The 18,954-nt window shown below is 32.3% G+C and overlaps 1 protein-coding gene across 1 annotated transcript in view; it reads right to left on the bottom strand.

Annotated features, from left to right (window-relative positions):
- LOC139495165 (plexin domain-containing protein 1-like) overlaps positions 1–13,072 on the bottom strand; it is a 31,752-nt gene extending 18,680 nt beyond the window's left edge. Inside the window, exons 1-7 of the mRNA XM_071283363.1 lie at positions 12,790–13,072; positions 10,757–11,166; positions 9,976–10,098; positions 7,599–7,668; positions 6,837–6,962; positions 6,435–6,488; positions 3,730–3,794 (exon numbers count right to left, since the gene is read on the bottom strand). Coding sequence (XP_071139464.1) covers positions 3,730–3,794; positions 6,435–6,488; positions 6,837–6,962; positions 7,599–7,668; positions 9,976–10,098; positions 10,757–11,166; positions 12,790–12,850 — 909 coding nt within the window. The 5' untranslated portion in view covers positions 12,851–13,072. The remainder of the gene's footprint in view (positions 1–3,729; positions 3,795–6,434; positions 6,489–6,836; positions 6,963–7,598; positions 7,669–9,975; positions 10,099–10,756; positions 11,167–12,789) is intronic.
- Between the last annotated feature and the right edge of the window lie 5,882 nt (positions 13,073–18,954).

The following is an 18,954-nucleotide window of genomic DNA, read 5'->3' as shown; positions in this document are numbered from 1 at the left end:
TGATCTCAGGAATTTCTTCACTGTCGTCCCCTCAATAACTGCATTAAACAGTTTCTAATCATTATTCATTCGAAACCATTTTATTATACCAATGTCTCACACACAACATAATATAGTATACTGTTGTCTATCAGTCCATCATCCACACTTCAGACATTAACTAGAACACACTTCCCCCTACTTTCAAGAAAATTTGTTGAAATGTTTATATCTATTGACATAAGCTCCACATCGTTATTAAAAATCTTAGAATTTTCATTTCCATGTTATGAAGAGAGATTTTGTCCTTAAAAAAGAGAGAATTTTCCAATTTTGAACAATAACACAAAAATGCATCCATCACCTTTAATTAAACTTTGGTGAATTGTTTACACTATTGACCTAAGGTCCCTTTTGATTGTAATAAATTTCAGATTATACATTTCTGTGTTATGAATTTTTATATATGCTAAAAAAAAAGAAGGGATTTTATAGTTTTTGGACACCTATAAGTGCAGGAGTTTCTGGCTACATTGAAAACCCATTGGAGGCCTTCAGCTGTTGTCTACTCTATGGTAGGGTTGTTGTCACTTTGACACTTTCCTCATTTCCCATCTCAATTATTCACATAAACACTTCCACATCATTTTATAAAACTTGGGTGAATTGTCTATGTCGGTTGACTTCAGCTACATTCCAAAATTTAAAACAAGATTAACAACTACAGGTCCCCAAATAGCCTTCAACAATGACAAAAGCTCATACAGCACAGTCAGCTATAAAAGACGTACCTTAAAATGACAAATATTAAACAAATGAAATGAGAAAACAAATAGACTAATAATTGTACAAAACAAAATAGTTCAACCTTTAAGCAAGCTTAAAAGGAATCAGGACATATCATGCGCTTACAGTGCAGCTATTTATTAACAAACTCCATATTCAAACACTCAAACAACAAATTCACAGAGAGGGGTGGAAGTTGAAGCCCCCCTTTTTTTTTATCAGTCAATGCATTTGAATGAAGACATGTACACATCAACTCAATGTTTTAATATATATTTCCAGTCTAGCTTTCAATACATTTGTAACGACCTTTAAACCCACTGACAATTTGCGTCTGTGTCCATACTTGTATTCAACTTAATATATCTTACGAAACTTTAATATTTGATGCAATGTTTTGAGCATGTCTTCGGAGTAAAACTCTATTCAAAGTATAAAGTAGTATAGGCATTCGAGGAAGAGCAAGATTTTACATTCATTATAAACCGATGTCAATTATAACTTTCTTGTGAAAACCGACATGTAAGATTTGAAAAATAAGACTTCGTTTCTGTTGAACGTTCTGTCGAACGGATTTTATATTGTAAGAGGGAAGCAGGACAAGTCGCCCCACTGGCAAGTCGCCCCACACCTAGTCGCCCCACTTTTTCACCAACTCGCCCCACTTTAAAAAAAAAACGCCCCAACCTGGATCACCAACTCGCCCCACTTTTTAAAAAATCGCCCCACATGTGAAATTGGTTAAATCATGTTTAATATTACTCCTGCCAACTCGCCCCACTTAATGGAAAACGGTAATATTTAGATATAAAATTAAAATATAAAAACTCGCCCCACTTAAAAATAATTTTCGTATTATTGAAGAATAACTGTATTTTTTTTAAGATTAGTTATTTGCATAACAATTGAAAAGAAATCTGTTAATTGTATCATAATGCAATATATCATAATACTTAACGGATTTCAATTAACAGCAATTTGTTATCATAGCAATTACCAGATTCATTACTTTTGTCTCTGAATTTAGAATAATTCAACACTAACGAGCAATCAGAGAAAGGCAAATGTTTCTTTCAAGTAAATATCAAAGAGAATGCCTATTCATTCATTTACCATAAGCGTGTGTCGTGTTTTTGTTAGTAAAAGTAGTCAAAAGTTTAAACAGGTTTTGTTGTTGTTGACAAATTGATTGGTAAGTTTTGTCTATGGTTTGAAATCAAACAAAAATGAGTGCTTGTCATAATTGATCTAATGAATGTTTGTTTAAAATGTTATTGTTATGCATACTTATGTAGATGTGCAAACATCTGAGAATAAAATTATGTAAACACACATGATTCTTGACTTATTTTATAGAAAATTGCATATATTTACCATGACAAACACGTCACAAAAATGCTGTTCCTAACCTTTTATCTGTTTTATTTCAACTATGCAGAAGAAAAGAAAAAAAAAGGAAGCCTTTCAAACATTCTCATAAGTGGGACCAATTGGAAAGCCAACACACATTTCAGTTTAATTATTTTATTCGTAAGTGGGGCTAGTTTGTAGCCTTTAACTCTATTCATACTTGTACTATTCATAAGTGGGGCTAGTTGACATTCACGTTACCGAAATATTAATACTCACTTCTTACTGCTATATTAAAAAAAAGGAATAATATAAGAAGTTTCTATAAGGTTTTCAATGGGATAGCAAATAAGTGGGGCGAGTTGGCAGGAGTAATATTTACGGAATTTAACTTATATACAACGGGATAACATCTTTTTCCATAAGTGGGGCGAGTTGGCAGGAGTAATATTTACGGAATTTAACTTATATACAACGGGATAACATCTTTTTCCATAAGTGGGGCGAGTTGCCATTACTACATTCATCCTGGTTAATAATATAATATAAATCTAGATATTATCGTTTTCTTTCAAGTGGGGCGAGTTGGCAGGAGTAATATTCACGGAATAACATCTGTTTCCATAAGTGGGGCGAGTTGGCATTAATACATTCATCCTGGTTAATAATATATTAATCTAGATATTATCGTTTTCTATAAGTGGGGCGAGTTGGCAGGAGTAATGTTTACGGAATTTAAGTTATATATAACGGAATAACATCTTTTTCCATGAGTGGGGCGAGTTGGCTTTACTACACTCATCCTGGTTAATAATATGTTAATCTAGATTTTATCGTTTTCCATTCAGTGGGGCGAGTTTTCAGGAGTAATATTAACGGGATTTAACACATTTCACAAGTGGGGCGATTTTTTAAAAAGTGGGGCGAGTTGGTGATACAGGGTGGGGCGGTTTTTTTTAAAGTGGGGCGAGTTGGTGAAAAAGTGGGGCGACTAGGAGTGGGGCGACTTGCCAGTGGGGCGACTTGTCATGGATTCTGTAAGAGTTGCTTGTTTTCGTACATGCATTCTCTTGCAAAAATCTTTTAGAATAATATTAGTCTGTAAAAATTGTTTTATCGTTTTATTTTGGTAGTTATATCCGATATCAGAAAGATTGCAGTTTTCGTTTGGGAAAAGAATTATTTTGTGTAGAACTATAATTACGGTCATATTTTTTATATTTGAAATGCATCAGTATGCGTTGTATGGTCATTTATTGGTTTGAGGTTCACATCTGTATATGGAGCCTCTGGCCTTTTGTTAATCTTGTATTATTTTAAATATTATTTTTTTTGGTGTTTAATTTGGAGTTTAATATGGCGTTCATTATCACTGAATTAGTATATCTATTTGTTATGGGGCCAGCTGAAGGACTCATCCGGGTGCGGGAATTTCTCCCTGCATTGAAGACTTATTGGTGACCTTCTGCTCTTTTCTGTTCTATGGTCGGGTTGTTGTCTCTGACACATTCCCCATTTCCATTCTCAATTTTATGCTTAACGTCAATTGTAATTTTTTTTTCGGTTTGCATCCGATTTCGTTCAGCACATGACGATCACTATTATAATACTCACTGATTTGTAAACAAACATTATTGTACCATTTTGAAAAAGTGTTACTTGAAACGTGTAGTTCCCTTCTGCAAAAAATAAAAGATAAATAGATAAATTAATCTGAGATAAATGATCATTCTCGCTATATACTAGTAGTTTATTCCTGGTGATCATTGTTTGTTGTTTGTTTAAAACCCGTTGTCATGAAATACTTGAATTTTGATTTGGTAGATCATTGTTTGTATTATTTTTTATTGTTGCATGTTTTGCTATTAAATATCCATATGTCCATCATCTCACAGCATTGAGAGTCCATTAGTAACTGTATTACAATTCTGATTAATTGAAGATCTATGTTTGCCTCGAGTCCTGTGTAAAAAAAAGAGTCCTGTGACAAGTATCTCATGCATATTCGGAACGATAACTAAGTTTTGAAAAGAAAACGATTAGAAATATATATGAAATACAAAGCCACTTCACCCACTTGCCTGCTTCTCAAATCGGTTCCCCATTTCCGATTTTCAGATGATGGAATTAAACGAAGGCTTCAATAGGATTACACCTTTACTTAGGGTTAACGCTGCTCATCATTCCCATACGATAATGATAATGGTACCAAAGTTCGAAATTTCTTTTACTACAGTCAACATTTTAGAGTTAGTAATGAGTCTTTAACAATCGAAAGGGATACGAAAAAAGAGGAATGCATTGAATCCATTGGACAATGACGTAATTTAAAAGACTCGATACTATACTATAAAAAACTAGAGGCTCTAAAGAGCCTGTGTCGCTCACCTTGGTCTATGTGCATATTAAGCAAAGGACACAAATGGATTCATGACAAAATTGTATTTTGGTGATGGTGATGTGTTTGAAGTTCATACTTTACTGAACGCTCTTGCTTCTTACAATTATATCTATAATGAACTTTGCCCATTAGTAACAGAGAAAAATATTTGGTAAAAATTTACATAAATTTACCAAATTAATGAAAATTGTTAAAAATTGACTATAAAGGGCAATAACACCTTAAGGGGTCAATTGACCATTTAGGTCATATTGACTTATTTGTAGATCTTACTTTGATGAACATTATCGCTGTTAACAGTTTATCGTTATCTATAATAGTAGTCAAGATAATAACCAAAAACAGCAAAATTTCTTTAAAAATTACCAATTGGAGGGCAGCAACCCAACAACTGGTTGTCCAATTCATTTGAATATTTCAGGGCAGATATATATTGACTTGATAAACAATTTAACTCCTTGTCAGATTTCCTCTAAATGATTTGGTTTCAGAGTTATAAGCAAAAAACTACATTTTACCTCTGTTCTCTTTTTAGCCGTGGTGGCCATCTTGGTTGGATGGCCAGGTCATCGGACACATTTTTCAAACAAGGTACATCAAAGATGATTGTGGCCAAGTTTGAATTAATTTGGCCCAGTAGTTTCAGAGGAGAAGATAACTAAGATTTACGAAAAATGGTTAAAAAATGACTATAAAGGGCAATAACTCCTAAAGGGGTCAACTGACCATTTCGGTCATGTTGACTCATTTGTAAATCTTACTTTGATGAACATTATTGCTGTTTACAGTTTATCTCTATCTATAATAATATTCAAGATAATAACCAAAAACAGCAAAATTTCCTCAAAATTACCAATTCAGGGGCAGCAACCCACAACAGGTTGACCGGTTCATCTGAAAATTTCAGGGCAGATAGATCTTGACCTGATAAACATTTTTACCCCACGTCAGATTTCCTCTAAATGCTTTGGTTTTTGATTTATAAGCCAAAAACTGCATTTTACCCCTATGTTCTATTTTTAGCCGTGGCGGCCATCTTGGTTAGTTGATCGGGTCACGCCACACATTTTTTTAAACTAGATACCCCAAAAATGATTGTGGCCAAGTTTGGATTAATTTGGCCCAGCAGTTTCAGAGGAGAAGATTTTTGTAAAAGATTACTTAGATTTATGAAAAATGGTTAAAAATTGACTATAAAGGGCAATAACTCCTAAAGGGGTCAATTAACCATTTCGGTCATGTTGACTTATTTGTAAATCTAACTTTGCCGAACATTATTGCTGTTTACAGTTTATCTCTATCTATAATAATATTCAAGATAATAACCAAAAACAGCAAAATTTCCTCAAAATTACCAATTCAGGGGCAGCAACCAAACAACGGGTTGACCGATTCATCTAAAAATTTCAGGGCAGATAGATCTTGACCTGATAAACATTTTTACCCCACGTCAGATTTCCTCTAAATGCTTTGGTTTTTGATTTATAAGCCAAAAACTGCATTTTACCCCTATGTTCTATTTTTAGCCGTGGCGGCCATCTTGGTTGGTTGACCGGGTCACGCCACACATTTTTTTAACTAGATACCCCAATGATGATTGTGGCCAAGTTTGGTTCAATTTGGATTAGTAGTTTCAGAGGAGAAGATTTTTGTAAAAGTTAACGACGACGGACGACGGACGACAGACGACGGACGACGACGGACGCCGGACGCAAAGTGATGGAAAAAGCTCACTTGGCCCTTCGGGCCAGGTGAGCTAAAAATGATATTTATTGCTGTCTTAAACAATATGTTCTCCGTTATGTGATATGTGTACACGTGTATAGTTAATGTTTAAAGAACAAATAAAAAAACGTCAAATGTTTTAAAATCCAATGCTTGCTATGAAAAACCTATAAAATAATCTTAATTTTCTTACTCTCTGTTTGGTCATTTAATTCGATGTCTCTCCATTCAATTACAAAACTGTTACCTGAATTTTGATAAAAAAATTATTTTAGAGTTTGCATGAAGTATATACATTTAATAATTTTCCATTTATTGTTTTCGTACGAGAGAAAGTTGTAACTTCAAGTTTAACTGTCTGGAATAGATGTCCCTTTGAATTTCAACAGGAATTACTTGGTATGAATTTTAAAATTTCTAAAAATGTTTGAAAAGTGCTTTTGGCTCCTTAAAAAGTATTACCAAGATGAATACGCAAAATCGCTTTGTAAATAAATGCTAATCGAAATAATGTTCTTGTTTTATACAATTGAGAAATGATATCCATAATACAGTAAGAGGAATTCAAATCATTTGATATCTTACACAAACTTACCGTTATCTTTGTACAATATTTCAGAATGATTTCCAATGGTATCAAAGTTTGCCATCAGTGGAGCAATGTAATGGGTGTATGAATAATCCAGTTGTCGATGCGTGAATGAACTCATGTACAAAAATCCTGGAAAATAGTCAATGAACAATAAAATACCATATGCAATAAGTGAGAGATAAACCAATTTCCGCTAAATTTGTTTTAGTCTCAGAACCAATGTTGTTACATGTTTAATCTTACTGAAGACTGAGTACTGAAGAGTCTAACAGTATTGATCATATTATACCTAAAACATGTTTCAATAACTTATATTTTCCATAAAATTACAATGTCATCAGGTGTATATATTGCTGCTGTTTATCTATTAAGCTGCGTCACTTTATCTCAAAGAATTGTTGCAAACGTCTTAACATGGACACGAGGTATTGGATTAAAAAGTAAAATAACAACAACAATAAAACAGGAAGTCCGAGGAAAATTCAAAACGGAAGGTCCCTAATCAAATGGCAACATCAAATTTAAAGCTCCAACACATACCAAATGTGGCGTGGCTGCGTATTTATTTATCCCGCACAACCAAACGTACACCATTCTTTGGGAAGAGTTTTACTGTCGGTCGGAAGAAAAAAACAAACGTTATCATATATTTCTATTCACCAGTTCCCCTTGAATTTCTATAACAAACAAGGAAAGACGTTGCGTTTTTAGCAAACACAATGTCAACTCAACAGGTAAAGTTTTATATACTAGTATGGTACAAACCTAATGGCGTAATTGCAAATTTCTGTATCATGTGACCATAGAATGGAAATTCAAAAGATATTGTAACAAACTGAAAGAGAAACAAAAATGCATTTAGGTCATTTTTTAGTAGCAATAATAAAAAAAACTATGTCAATTGGACATGCTTTGATACTATATATGCCCTTGAATTTTTACTAGATAACATTTTTGTTCGCTTTGGGGATTCCGTATATCGTCAGATTATCGGAATTCCAATGGGGACTAACTGTGCACCACTTATTGCGGACCTGTTTTTGTATTGCTATGAGTTACAATTTAGGACAAAAATAAGGAAAGACCCATCGAAACAACATCTGATAAACAAATTTAATAATACTTTTAGATATTTGGATGATATTTTGGCTCTCAATAATGACGACTTCAGTATGTATATTAAAGAAATTTATCCTGTTGAACTTACTTTAAATAAAGCTAATACTAACAATGACCACTGCCCTTTCCTCGATCTTGATATCTATATCACTAACGGAAAGCTGAATACTAAAATTTATGATAAAAGAGATAATTTTTCATTTCCTATCGTTAATTATCCATTTTTAGATGGTGACGTTACCTTGTCACCATCTTACGGTGTTTATATATCTCAACTTGTACGATTCGCTCGTGTATGTAACAATGTTTTAGATTTTAACGAGAGAAATTTATGTATTACTGAAAAATTATTACACCAGGGTTTTCGATATCACAAACTAGTCAAAACATTTACTAAATTTTATCATCGGTATAAGGACATCATTCGTAAATATAGCTCAACATGCAGACTTCTTATACGTTCAGGTATTTCACATCCAATTTTTTATGGAAATATTCTTTATAAAGCACAAAGGTGTCAGTATTCACCTCAAAAACTAACAAAACCTTTGAATAGACTTATTAAGAAGGGATATAGTTACGATATTGTTGTCATGTCATTAAAGATTGCATATTTTGGCGTTAATATTGTTTCACTTATCGGGTCTTTGCATCGGAACTAAACACATTTATTAAAAAAACAGTCGTTGGCATGGCACGGGTTATGTTCTTCTCATATATGTTATGATGGTATGATACTAAACCCCTAACGGGAAGGATTGTGCCTGATGTTCATATGATGAAATCATAATCTTTCAGTCAGTTTAATTGAAGTCTGGAGCTGGCATGTCAGTTAACTGCTAGTAGTCTGTTGCTATTTATGTATTATTGTCATTTTGTTTATTTTCTTTGGTTACATCTTCTGACATCAGACTCGAACTTCTCTTGAACTGAATTTTAATGTGCGTATTGTTATATGTTTACTTTTCTACATTGGCTAGAGGTAAAGGGGGAGGGTTGAGATCTCACAAACATGTTTAACCCCGCCGTATTTATGCACCTGTCCCAAGTCAGGAGCCTCTGGCCTTTGTTAGTCTTGTATTATTTTAATTTTAGTTTCTTGTGTACAATTTGGAAATTAGTATGGCGTTCATTATCACTGAACTAGTATATATTTGTCTAGGGGCCAGCTGAAGGACGCCTCCGGGTGCGGGAATTTTTCGCTACATTGAAGACCTGTTGGTGACCTTCTGCTGTTGTTTTTTTCTATGGTCGGCTTGTTGTCTCTTTGGCACATTCCCCATTTTCATTCTCAATTTTATGACTACAAATGTTCATGTTGTTCCTTTATTTTCCGCTAATAGTTGATGTGTTTCAATCGGGTTTAGTTTGTAAGCTGGATATGTTTTCTCTCAATCGATTGGTGACTTTTGAACACCGGTATACTACTGTTGCCTTTATTTACAAGAACATCGTATTACGGATAGCAAAGTAAAAAATAAATGAATGTATTAAGCGCCCTGGACACTTTTGAACAATAGGCTTCTGACTTGGGAAAGACAAATACATGTAAAGAAAGTGCACGAATAATAGCTATTGCGAGCGACCTACCCTCCCCGAAAACTGTAAGTTGTGTAAATGTTTGCATTTTGAAAGGTATATGAAAAATAACGACATAAGGAATATTACACCGGTATACCGTTTATATGATATGTTACTAAACTTCTATGTAAAAGATCCGAAATCCCATATTCTACTGTAGATAAATGCTACATGTATCTAAGCTACACGACAAAAGAAAAAGTAGATTTTTCATGACTAATTTCTTATACCATGACATGACATGTTGATCATTTTTATCCTTTTGAACGTTTTAGTCCATCTGTATGTTATAAATATTGTGAATTATTCAGCTCGCAGATTTAATACCTGAACCATCGAAAATTTATTCACAAAAGGAATTCAATTTAATTCGTTTGATGTGATCAAATGTTAAAGGTCAAAGAAAGGCTAATAGACTATATGACCCCATATAAATTCTTACCGAGTACACAAGATGTTTGTCATTTGATAAAGAATGTCTCGTATGTCCATGCAACTCATTCCAATAGGCCCCATTCGGGTCGGAAAATATTCTCGACTTATAATAAGTATGGTGGTCTGTTGTCTGCCAAAAAATGAACAAAATGCTAGTTATTATGGTCATATTCGTACAATAAAATGAATTATAGATGGGGAAAAATGCTTCATTGAAGTGAGATACCACATTATATAAGACTTTTTTTGGTGTAACTATTTAAAAGGTATACATATTTTATCTTTACAGTGATTTTCAAATCAATTCAAAATATACATTAAAATCTCATCTAATTTTATGTACAAATCAATAAAAAAGATCAAATCAATTAAATTTCATGTATGTAAAGAATACTGCGAAAACAAACCATTAAACATCCAATATGAATAAAACATGCCTTTAAACTATTTCATTCTTTAAACAGTGATTCTCTAAAAAAAATTGATTCGCTATTGATTTATTATAATTGCAGATATGAATGAATATAATATTTGGTTTCATGTGTCTATTTAAGAATAATTTACTCCAAATAATAACTGACTAAACAGATTGAGCATGATTGAGCAAATCCTAAGTTATTATAATTGTAAGTGATGTGCAAGCTTTTGAAGGCATCAATCATTGTCACGTTAAGAGATTGAACAGTAATCATTTGGTTTAAGCTTTTGCGTGCGAGTAGTGAGTTTAACACACATTTTCCATCATATTAAATCGTTGCATATTTACAGTGTAACTATTCTAAAATTACCGTGTTCGTATTGGATGGAACCTCTGTTTGACCAGTTGGTAAATTTTGTGTTGTAGTCTCTGTTGTAACTGTTGATGTTGCTGTTGAATTTGCACTATTACTATTTGTTGTCGCATAACTTTTTGTTGTTTCAAAATTTTCTGTTGTCCCGTTACTATTTGTAATCTCACTATTATTTGTTGTCTCATAACTATTTGTTGTAGTGGCCACATCACTACCCCTTGAGGTGTTGTCGACGACACTATGTGTTGTATTCGAACTGTCTGTGCCAAGCGTTGTATTTAAATTGTCTGTACTGTCTGTCGTATTTGTACCGGAAACGGCTCTTTTCACAAGCTTGTGTTCTCTGTATTTCACGTGTGTAATGTATTTTTCCTCTTCATGCCTTACGGAATTGCAACAGGCCACCACTGAAGAAAATATGAAAATCGTGAATGTACTATTTTAAATCGAGATACGTGTGAAATCGCAACAAACTAAGAACATACTTTAGACTTGGTAAAGCTTTAATGGTATTAAGGTTACACGTGCATTTGGATTGTTTATCACAGGGATTTTACGATTAAATAATCAACCATACTCATAGTTCCTTTAAAAAACTTCTCATTACCTCACCATTTTCATTCTGTTGCACTCTTAAGGATGAGGTCAAATAGCATTGATTTGTCATTTGATTTATTGGTCAAAATAAGAAAGTAATATCGAGACATAACACAATCATCTTAAAACATTGAAACCGAATGTTGTTGATGTCACACTATTAACGTTTAAGTCAGCTGATGGAAATGCAAGTACATCAAATTGACCGTATCCGATATAATAAAATACTTAACCGCGTTGTGATGGAAACAGTATATTAAAAGTATTGGGATGGAGTTTTGAAAAAAAATTCGAGAGTAAATACAAGACATACAGATTCGAAATGCAATAATCACGTATCGAAACTATCATGGGGAAAATAACTTAAAAAGCGTTTGTCGTTATATTATTGAATGACTAAACCTTTTTTTTCAATATTTCACTAATATATCGTTTATTTAAAGTTATTGACCAGAAAATATATATAAATAAACTACTTTGTATTGTGTTGATTGTATGAAGTCACCGGTAATAACAAGGAAGTATACATGGTGTTACACACGATATTCTTACCAAGTATTAAAAAATATCTCGAGTTATATGAAAATCAACCGGAAGATTGAAATCACAATTTACATGTATCAAGGAAGTTAGATCGTATCAAACTAGTTTGACTATCATAATGTTTTCTTGTTACTACTTTGCTAAATTTTTTTTAGATACATTAAAATAGTAACTCATACCTTACATGTTGATGAAAGAATAAGAATAGAATAAGAAATTTCATGTTTCAATTGAGGACCTTGGATGGGCAGCATGCCATTGACACAAACAAACATTATACTATTATGTTATATGCTTTTGACAGAGATTAATAATTGAAAGAACAAGATATCCTGGTTTCAAAATTAACTGACGTTACGAAATACCAAGCCTCAGTAATCAATATAGCTGCAAGAATAAAACAAGTTCTACCAATTTCGTCTGGGGTCCTATATACACATGCATTAATTACTCCACGTCTGAATGAAAAATGCAATTTATCAGTATACAAGGGTTTACTATCATTGATTTTATTATGAGAAAATCCAATACAGTTTATGGTTTTAATGGAGTAAAAAATACAATTTTATGATTAAATGCCTATTTAATGACAGGAATCAATGTGATAATGAAACAAGCTGCTTTGTTTCATTATCACATTGATTCCTGTCATTTTGCAGTCGGAAAAAATGGCAAGAACCAACCCCCCCTCCCCCCCCCCGAAAAAAAAAGAAAGAAAAAAAACGCAACCAGACACACACATACAGACAACACTGGATAAGTTGTAAATGCATTTAGTAATACGTCAAAAACTGGACAAACTACATATATAATGTTAAAATGATCACAAATTTCTATAATATCAAAGTAATTTTTTTTTATATAAGATGCAAACAAGATTGTTAACTTACCTGTAAACAATATAAACAACACCTGATATGCAGCTGATATATTCAATTTGATGGTCTTCATTTTCTTCTTTGTTAATAGTTCGTGAATTTTATCAACTATGTCGATTAAGAAAGTATGATCACTATGTATCAATACATCTAACGGATTATGAAATTAATATGTCCTGGATAATTTTATATTTTTACCTTGTTCTCAATAATGTGTATATTATAGTTCATCGATATTTTACTGTGTAGGTTCAATACACCCGACATTGAGATATTCAATAAGGTTTTATGTATGGTACGTACATTGTATGTATATGCATGATTAAATATTCCAATTATTAAAGTTACCTATATACGGACGTTTAATGTTAGTTTAAATGTTAAAAATATATAAATAAATAGGATAGCATTGTTATGAAATCACGAAATACACAAAAACAAAATTGCAACTAAATAGAGTATCAGAAGAGGTCTTTATAAATAAAATCTGATATAAGAAATTCATGTTCAAATGAGGTTAGGACATTTGTACCTTACAAAGTATTTGAACAGACGTTAAAATTAACGGTACCAATTTTCTTGCACCAGATGCGCATTTCGACAATACATGTCTCTTCAGTGATGCTCGTGGACAAAATATTTGCAATCCAAAGCTTATATAAAAGATGAAGAGCTATAATCCAAAAGGTCCAAAAAGTATAGCCAAATCCGTGAAAGGAATCAGAGCTACGTTGGGGTTAGTGTTAGACCGTAACACTAAAAGGCAATGACGCAAGAAAACATGTTAAGAAAACCCGGTGCAATAGACAGTGTTGATACCTGTAAAAATGTGATATTTTAAAACCTGTAAAAATGCAATGTAGTTTCTTAAACATGTGAACATACAATACAGGTAAACATAAGACGATTACCGAAATGCTTTTGTTTGAAACTTTATAAGACAACATTAAAAGATGTGTGTATCGAACCAAATGAAGATCATTATTTGGTAAAAGTGTGTACTTTGAAGTCTGATTAACACATCAAGTTACATCTGCTAACTATATTTAGTTGATTGTTTTTCTATTGTACCAGATAATATTATACTTGTTCTCACTTGTTTATAATTTGTCTCGATGATAACATGTTTTTGTTTTTATAGCATGTAATTACTGTAAATCTTATTTGCAATATATAAGTGTTTCATTTTAAGAAAAAAAAATCTTGTTTCCGTTTTTATACTTTTTTGAAAAAAGTAAAATCTCAAAAATGCTGGACTCCAAGAAAAATATAATCGGAAAGTCCCTAATCAAATGAAAAAATCAATAAGTACAGAGCCACGTAACATGCAAGAAAGAAACACAAAAATAAGGCACACAGACACAGCACAATAGCAAAAATAAAGACAAAAAAAATTATCATAAGAACAATAACACAATGACGGAGTGCATAAGTACAGAGCCACACCATATGTAACCAAGAAAACAATCTTCAAAGTTAATCGTTATATTGCATAACACGCGAGTTCAGATAACCTCGCTACATACTTCGTATTCATGCAGCTGGTAAAGGAGTACATTCATTCAGTTGAGTAAACTTTGCAGTAAATGCAATAGCTTAGTCTATATAATCTTCCCACTTTAGTTGTGTGTGCCGTCTTGGATAAAGCCCTGGGAGAAGATGTTATAAACTTTTACCGAAAGTAAAGAGTTCGCTGGCTGAACGTTTTATTTCACTGTTACACCTATTATAATTCAGTGAATATCCTCGTCAGTAGTTGTTTTTGTTTTTGTTTTACTTTAACATTTTTATCAATTAGTGAATTTAGTGATCTTTGATAGCCTCTGTTCACAACTTTTCATTTATGCAATTGTCTAAAGAAGAGGCATACGATACTAAAGTAACAAAACAAAATCATTAGTTGGATAAAAATAAATAATAGCGTCGCTAAAAAGAAAAAAAAAGAAATAAAGATATACATTAGTTCAAGATACCGCAAGGAAAACCGAAGTTTGAGCAACACAACTCAACAAGACACCTGAGTATTCGCATCTTCAAATGAAAGGAAAGCAGATCAATTCAAAGTAAGGTAATAAGTCGCATTCGGTGATACAATTTTTATTGAAGGGGAACGGGTTTGTGGTGACGACAATGGGAACGTATTCATCGTCTTCTGTGATATAGGTATTGTATAATATTCAACTAAATCATGCTCTAGTCCGTAAAACTTCAAGAGACAACTTCAATTTTACCATTATGAACCTTATTTCAGGAGCCTCGTTGCAGAAACCCACTATCCTTGATATTACCTTTTGAAATATGTGTTATAATATATGTATACAGTAATACAATAATTTATAGTTTGTTTGTCTACAATATATGTTCTAATAATTTGATATTTTATAGTTTTATATATTAAATAATTTCTACTCATTCTGTCATCAGTATAATTGATGTTCCTGTAGCGCAGCGTCTGAGTTTGTTTAATAAAGTTCTAAGTTCTAAGATAGATGTAAAATCATTAAACAAATACAAGCTCTGGCATGTCTTATATATTATTACTGCGGGCTATTTATTTCATACTGTTTGAATATTACTATATAATTACATTAGATGTATGTTTCATTATAATACGTTATTCTGATTGGCCAACTGCACATCTCGTGCTATTCCTGAAACAATTGTAATAGACAATAACATTAATCATTCATGATGACACGAGGTCCCACAATAAAGTGCACAGGTAAATTAAATGAAAACTTGATAAAAATCGTGTTTTCATGATTCTAGCTAAAATAATGTAATTATAAGTATTGAATGCTTCTTTTTGTAACTTTATAGGGTTGTAAAAGCGTTGACCGTGCGCACATTTTTAGTATGAAGCGCTTCCGCGCTTCATACAAAATGTACTTCGGTCAACGCTTTTACACCCCAATAAATTTACAAAAAGCAGCATTCAATTCTTAAATAAATGGGAGTTCACAATTCGAAATTGAATACATATGTACAATGCGTTGAACGTAGTTCCTCAACGACCATTATTTTTGTCAAGTTCTAGATAAAAGGTAAGATATTGCATTTGATGTATCCTTTAACTCATGTTCGATTAGATAGATGTGTTCTATGGGATATATGTGGTCGCCATACTCACCAAGCTATGAATTATTTAGTTAGTTTGAAGGATCTGTATTACGGCACTTGGACTTATCTTCTTTTCCTTCTTTCTGAGAAGTTACTGAATTTTTAATGTATACATTGTCATTGTATTTCACTCGTTGACGTCCAAAATACAATACAAGATCATACAAAATAAGTTGTTGCTGGTATAAAAAATCCAGATATGATTATAGCATGATATAAACAGGTTATTAATATTTACAGGACTGCCGTTCATAATTTGGACTTTAGAAGAGAAAAACAAACAAATTGGAAAAAGGGAAATAACCCTCGTCCAACCCGTCATTTCATGATTTTTGTTAACAAAAAAAGTATACATATACCGCCCATGAAATATGTATTGAAATTGTCACTTCGAAGACTTAAACACTTAGATGAATAGTTAAGTTCACCGTTTACATTCAATTATAAGTTACAATTTTGTATATTTAATTCAAGTATTGCTACTCCGGGGGATAAACCATCTATTCAAATTAAGTCGTGTGGTAGTTGATTGATTAGAAAATAATTAAGATAAAATCCATCGATCAATTGTAGTTAACAGGATATTTAAGTTCAGGGTTACATTGTCAACAAACTAAATCACATTGTCATTATCATTACTATACTGTATGATCGTTTGAATAAAACGTCGATACAAAGGATTTGTATAGTAAGACTTACTTCATAATTCCTTGGTCGATACTTAGTAATTTCTCTTTATATCATGCAGGTTTTTTTTACAATTAAAGTTTAACTTTATGGAACTTTTACTTTTTTTATTTATAATTGGATTAAGTCTAACTGTATTTGACCTCGAAATTTTGTTAGATTTCTAAAATAATATATTTAAAGCATGTCTGTTTATACATATTTTCTCTTATTTGTTTCGTCCGCAGGGAAAAATCGGATGGGTGTAGAAACCTACTGGACTTAGAATATAAAAGCTAACATGATGTAATCAAAAAACGCATATATCCAAATTCTAGTAATCAATTGTTTATTCAACGCTACACATTGCATTCAAGGAAAATTTTAAAACAAAGCAAATTAGATTATCCCCATTAGGTTATTTGTCCATTTTGTACATGTTTTGTAACCAAACTGCACCAAAAGACATCCACCCTTTACTACATTAATTGCTTACAACATGGATTTTGTTCTGATAGAATAAAGTGATTAAATAGGTGATGGTAAAGAATCAGTATGGCCTTTTCACTATGTTGGACATACATCTATATTTGTCAAAATCTTAGAACAAGCCTGAGCATCTTTTGACATTTATAATGTGGTTACATGTTTTAGAAAAGAATAAAAACATTAAAGTACTCAAATGAAGCTGTGATATGGGCGATTTTATTAAAGATTTGAGAATTTTTTTTAAATATGTTAATTGTTGTATGCCCTTCATAGCAACTTGATTAAATAACAATGTTGAAATATGTCTCGTCTTTGTGAGATAGTATTATGCAAGTGTTGAAAGTTTAACGAGCAAACTATACAAGAGATTCAAAGAAACGTTCAATTCTCGTCTCCGCTGAGACAACGAAATACTGTAATGCCACACTGAACTATTCCAGTGGCACATGCTAATTGCCCATATGGAAATGGAAAGACAGTTAAAATGACACACGTTTATAAACATACTTTATATGGGATTCATAGAATCAACAAATACATATTCTAAATTAACTGGGATCACATTAAAAGTGGTTTAATATACTAAATATTTGTTTATAGTAGAAAATTAGTCAGAATTATGTATTCAACTAGATGGCATTTTCCTACATAAATAAACTTTACAGATCATGTTCCACTTGTTACACAAGTTTTCGTTTTCTAAATTCGAGTTTAATCCAGAATTAGTTTTCGATTAAACCAGAACAATATGCCTTCCTTATAAAAGTTATGGTGCAGTTTTAAGCGAACAAATCACTTATTTAATATCTATATCTGCAAGGGAAATTAAAAAAGAAAAGTCCTTTATCAAAGGCAAAATCAAAAGTCAAACACATCCAACGATTAGAAAACAAATGTCATATTTCTGACTTGTTACGCTAATATTCTTGTCATCCATTACAATTTAAAAGAAAAGAAATTGATCATCAAATATCTTACAGAACATATTCACTACTGGTTTTACTAATTTCTATTCCTACCTGGACACCATAATGAGGAACTGATAATAAATGAAATTACATATATAAGAAAAATAAGATGATTTCAATTTCCGAATTGTATATCTCATTTCCCGCGAAGTAATACCTTCTTTTATATTTTTTAAAATAAAGGTCTGCTGTTTAAAGACTACTGACTAATCATATTACAAATGTGAAATCATTTGAATATTTAACGTAAGTTTTCACTGAGACAGTCATCACGTATTGATGTCTCAAGGTAAATGGTAAATGTTAACCGTCCAGCAGCAAATTAGATTCATATCCAAATATAACTGTTGGTGAGGCATACTGAGAGGATATTTTTGAAATTTTAGTGAACCTGATATCAGTGTATGTTTCTATTAGAAATATGTATTCCCCATGGCTTATTTTCAAGTATTCCTGTCCATGTGATAAGATATCTTACTAGTTACACTTAGTCAATTCAGATGTTATAAACTATATATATATATTATTTTCTGTGACTGTATCTTACATTCATTTGTAGGATCCTTTACTATAGATAATGTAGCTGATCTGTAACAATAACATCTTCATGCCTTATATATCATGTACTGCAGTACGCCGCTAGATTAAAACTGACGTGGAAAGGTAACACACGGCCAGCGAAAGCTCTTTTTTTGAGAGCCCAGGTGGTCGTGTGGTCTAGCGGGACGGCTGCAGTGCAGGCGATTTGGTGTCACGATATCACAGTAGCATGGGTTCGAATCCCGGCGAGGGAAGAACCAAAAATTTGCGAAAGCAAATTTACAGATCTAACATTGTTGGGTTGATGTTTAGACGAGTTATATATATATATATACATATATATGTAGTCTCTGTTAAATATCACACCCTTATTAACCTGAGAACTTAATATAAT

The sequence above is a fragment of the Mytilus edulis genome, chromosome 1 (assembly GCF_963676685.1).
Source record: "Mytilus edulis chromosome 1, xbMytEdul2.2, whole genome shotgun sequence".
Taxonomy (NCBI): Eukaryota; Metazoa; Mollusca; class Bivalvia; order Mytilida; family Mytilidae; genus Mytilus; species Mytilus edulis.
The sequence above is the reverse complement of the archived record's forward strand: the minus strand, read 5'-3'. Positions and strand labels throughout refer to the sequence as shown.